Source organism: Tupaia chinensis, unplaced genomic scaffold (assembly GCF_000334495.1).
Source record: "Tupaia chinensis unplaced genomic scaffold, TupChi_1.0 Scaffold148234_1, whole genome shotgun sequence".
Classification (NCBI taxonomy): Eukaryota; Metazoa; Chordata; class Mammalia; order Scandentia; family Tupaiidae; genus Tupaia; species Tupaia belangeri.
In genome coordinates, this window is record NW_006208084.1 from 898,534 (window position 1) to 903,132 (window position 4,599).

Here is a 4,599-nt window from a genome sequence, read left to right on the forward strand (position 1 = left end):
CGCTGTGTGTGTCCCGCACCTGCCTCTGGCAGTGCCCATCTGCCTTCCTTGGCATGGGGGAGGCGGGAGCTGAAAGGGGCTTCCTGAATGAGACTCGAGTCCCCAGACAGCCATCCAAGGAGCACCGCTGTCTGCCCCCTCCCCCAGGAGGCAGCTGGCTGAAGAGGGTGATTGCTACTTTGTCCATTCGCCTGGTCCGTGGCTCCTGTCCAAGTGGGCTGGTGACCATCCTGCAGGGACATGCCAGAGCCCGCTTAAAGCCGAGGGTGGGGGTGGGGGTGGGGGTGCTGACACCCTCTTGGAGAGCAGCTTAGCTAAATGTACTGCTGGCTAAATCTGGGCAACAAGAACTGGCAAGGAGGAAGTGGTGCCGAGGATTTACAATGCTCGTGGTGTTAGCCACAGCGCAGTCCCTGTGTCTAAGACGTGGTAGCTGCACGTGGCAGGCAGAACCAGCCGGCCCAGGGACACGTGGAAACTGACTTTCCTTTAACTCGAAAGAACTATGTAGGTGTTCTTTCCAATTGCTCCTTGCCCACTACCTGCCGGTATGCACAGCCCTGAGACCCAGAGCTCAGTGTCCATTAGGGTCACACCTGTGGCAGCGAATTAAACACCTCCCTCCCCCAGGAAGCCCAAACGACCTACACTGGCTGGGGTCTGCTGCTCCATGCCCAGGGCAGGAAGGGGGCATTCCCTGGGTGACACTCGTCTAACTGTGTTTGGGAGAAGAGGTCGCTGTGATCATGGCACCGAGGAGGATGCGAGGCATGTTCCTCAGGATGAAAATGTGGAGGAAAGTGAGGAGGAGCCTCCTCAACTCCAGGAAGGCTGGCTCAGAGCATCGGGGTGGGAGGACCTGACCAGCAGGAGGGCCGTGATGGGGCTGTTGTGCTTGGAGCTAGGGCAGAGAGGGCTGAGAAGTGGCTGACTTTCCTGCAAGACAGGGCTGGGCAGGCTTCAGGCTGGAGTGAAGAGGGCCGCCAGGGAGGTGCAGGCTGGACACAGCAGGCAGAAAGGTGGGTCAGGTGACCAGGGCTAGCTGACCACCGGAAGCACAGGGTGGCTGGCCAGGCAGGAGAACTGGATGCTGGGCACACTCCTGTCCCCGATGGATGTTTTCTACGTGGCTGGGAATCGGTCCCTAGGGAAGGCCTGCGGAGAGCCAGAGCCCTGGGAGGGCTTGTGCTGTCGTCTCAGCCACGCCCAGCCGAAGTCGCACAGATGCAAATCTGGTAAGAGAAGACCCTTCCATGCTCCCTACGCTGAGGCTAGAATAACCTGTGCACCCCCACTCTTGTGGCCCCTCCTATTCTTCAAGCACCAGCTCCCTCCCTACACATGCCCCTGTGGGAGCCAGAGCACACATCTCCCCACCTGCCTCTGAGCCTTTTCCTGAATCAAGGCCTGCCCGACCACCTGCTGCCTGGTCTAGCCCTGAGCACACTACAGAGTCACGCAATTCCTCTGTCCACAGTGCCCTGGGCATGGCCCTGCAGCCCTGGGGCATGCTCTGCCCTACCCACAGGGCCCCCACAGAGGAGTGACGGTGACATGGTGGACCTCAGCCAGGCTAGCAAGCCAGCCACACCCGGGATGCAAGTCCCACCAGGCTCATTAGCCTCCATGTGCGCAGCCGCCTCCGCGGTGTCCCCAGCTCCATGGCAACCTGGGCTTGGGAGCACAGACTGTGCCAGGCTAAGGATGGACACCTTGATGGCCAGGGACAGTTAGGTCGATGGGCAGGACTGTGAGCAACCCAGGGGCCCAGGCTGACTGCAGCCTGGCAGGTCTGACCAGCACGAGTGGGTGTGCGAGGGTGTCTGTCCCTGGGCTCTCTGAGGTCTACTGACAGAGTGCCCAGATGCTGCAGTGACCGTTGCATGGGGACAGCTGGGATGATCCCTTGGTGGTGAGAACCCTTGGTGCCCACAGCTCAGCCCTGGGCACCATAAGCCAAAAGCTGAAAAACACACTGAACAAAGGCCTTTCCTAACGAGTGTGCAGGAAGGCCGCTCCTGAGGAGCTGAGGGGAGGCTGGCCCCAGCGACACTCAGCCACGTGCCTCGGTGGCTGAAAGCACCTCCCTGAACACAGACAGTCCAGTCCGCAGGGGAGGGCAGGTCAGCTTCTACACAGGACAGTCCACAGGGAAGGGCAGGGCAGCCGAAAGCACCTTCCCGACCACAGACAGTACACAGGGGAGGCCAGGCCAGCTTCTGCACAGGACAGTCCGCAGGGGAGGCCAGGCCAGCTTCTGCACAGGACAGTCCACAGGGAAGGGCAGGGCAGCTCAGGTGCAAAGAAGGCAGACCAGAGGGGGGAACAGGGACTTCTCTGTAAATTAAGGGTGGCTCTGGAACAACAGATGTGACTTCGAAATCGCTGAGGATAGGGCCAGGCTTGTAGTCTAGTGGTTAAAGGAAATGGGTCTCATATGACTGACAGCAGTTCGAATCCTGGCTCTGGGGGATTGAAAAACATGCTGGGGGCCAGCTGCTGGCATGGTGGTGAAGGCACTGGACTCCCACACGACCCCCACATGACCAACGGCGACTTGAGTCCTGGACCTGAGGCTTGCTTTCTCACTTTTTCTCTCTAGCTGGTGAGTGCACATGCCTTATACCAAATTTAAAAATAGTAACGGGGTGGTAGGTGGCGTGGTGGTTAGGGCACTGGACTCCCACATGGCCATGGTCCTGGACCGACAGCTTGCTTTCCTTTTGACTCTCTCTGGTCAAATTAAAAAACAATAATAAAATATTTAAAAAAATAATAATGGGACTAGCAGTTGGTGTAATGGCTATGTCACTGGACTCCCATGTAGTCGACTGTAGTTTGAGTTCTGGACTCAGTGGCTTAAACTCACGCGGGGTGTGTGTGCGTGCGTGCCCAAGATCCCGAGAGGAGAATGGAGGAGAAGGGATTGTGGCGTGACCATCCCCCCTGGGGGTGATTTCTTGCTTTCTGTCTCTCTGACTTTCTTTTTCTGGTGTGCACACCCGCCCTATAGCAAAAACCTCTAAAATAAATAAATAAATAAAATTAAATTCAATTAAATAAATAATTAAAAAAACCCCACATTGTGCCCATGCGCATACTCAAAATTTTGGCAAGATGAGGATAAGCGATTACAGGGTGACTACGCCCTTTGGTTACATCAGGAACTGTCCCTGCTCAGGAAGTCAGGTGTGCAGCACAGAGAGGAGGTGGGGGACTGCAGACCCTGTCTGAGAACCTGCGAGCCCTGGGTTAGTGACTGCCACATACTGGCTACCTGACCTGGGGCCAATGACCCAGCCTCCTGTGACTCAGTCTCCCTCTCTGGTCAGGTCATGTGCACTTGGGTGCACACAGTCATTCAGCAGCAGGCACACTCTGTCCCCCAGTCCACTCTGTCCCTGCACCACAGGGCTCTCGGGCTATGCTGGACTAATCTAGGGCCCTAGGAGGGCAGTAGGGCTATGCCTTTCCTCATGGTGTGCCCACCACCAAGCCAGGTTCAGAGACTCCGAGAGACCTCTCCCCCCACAGGCAGCCACCCAAACTATGAGGGACTGGGGTGGGGCCGGGCCACTCCCTCTTCCCGTTGGTCTGCCAGTGAGCTGCCCCGTGTCAGCGCAAACATGTCAAATTCATCTTCCAGTCGGCCTGAGGCCTGCAGGGACTGCAAGCCAGCCCGCACACTGCTGGAGCCCAGGTCTGCAGGGACAGAGAGGCCTCGTGAAGGATCTGCCCTTCCTGTGTCAAGCTGCTCCCTGCTGGCCCAGCACTTGGTGCTGGAGGCTGATGGGTGAGGGGGCAGGAATCGGCAGGGCAGGCCTCTTGCTGGGAGGCAGTCACTTCCTCTCTCCAGCCTTAGCTGATGGAGGAGGGGATCCATCATCCCTCGGGCAGCTGCTCCGAGGACCACAAAACAAGTAAAATCCTGCCCACTGTAGCGGCTGGAGGGAGTAGCTGAGGAGTGGACAGTGACCAGATGTGCAGCTGATTCTTCAAAGAACACAGTATCAGTGATTCAAAAGGGATCCTGATGCTCTCCTAGGGCTTGGCATGAAAGAGGCAGCCATAATAATAAAGCCAATCACAGCGATAACATGGAGACCGCCTCCATTTATCGAGTGCACTCCGGCTGGCAGGGATCTGAGCCCTTTTCACATTGGCTCATTCGACTCACAAGGCCTGTGAGGAAGGGTCCATTCCTACTCTTGCTACAGAGTAGTAAAGAGAGGCACAGAAGGGGCCAATGGGAGCATGATGGTTAAAGTACTGGATTCCACATGGCTGACCATGGTTTGAGTTCTGGACCCAGCGGCTTAAAAATCCTTGCTGGGTGCATGTGCCTGTGTGCCCAAAATTCTGAAATAGAAGGAGAAGGGACGGCACCATGGCCGTGTGCCATTGGGGGGTGATTTCTCACTTTCTCTGTCTCTCTAGCAAACGCATGTGCCTTATGACAACAACTTAAAAGAGAGCAGCACGGGAGGCTCGAGTAGCTGCCCAAGTCCACCTGGATGACTTCAGCCATGAAGGACTCAGTGTACAGGGACAAACACACGAGGATGAGCCTTCTGAGATCCAAGCAGGCTCAGGAACCGT

General features: G+C 56.9%; 1 protein-coding gene across 3 annotated transcripts in view; it reads right to left on the reverse strand.

Annotated features, from left to right (window-relative positions):
• The window catches only part of TOM1 (target of myb1 membrane trafficking protein), a 43,539-nt gene that overhangs the window by 10,850 nt on the left and 28,090 nt on the right, over window positions 1–4,599 (reverse strand). For all 3 annotated transcript variants that reach the window (XM_006170328.3, XM_006170327.3, XM_006170326.3), the window contains exon 11: window positions 3,582–3,702. In XM_006170328.3, coding sequence (XP_006170390.1) covers window positions 3,582–3,702 — 121 coding nt within the window. The remainder of the gene's footprint in view (window positions 1–3,581; window positions 3,703–4,599) is intronic.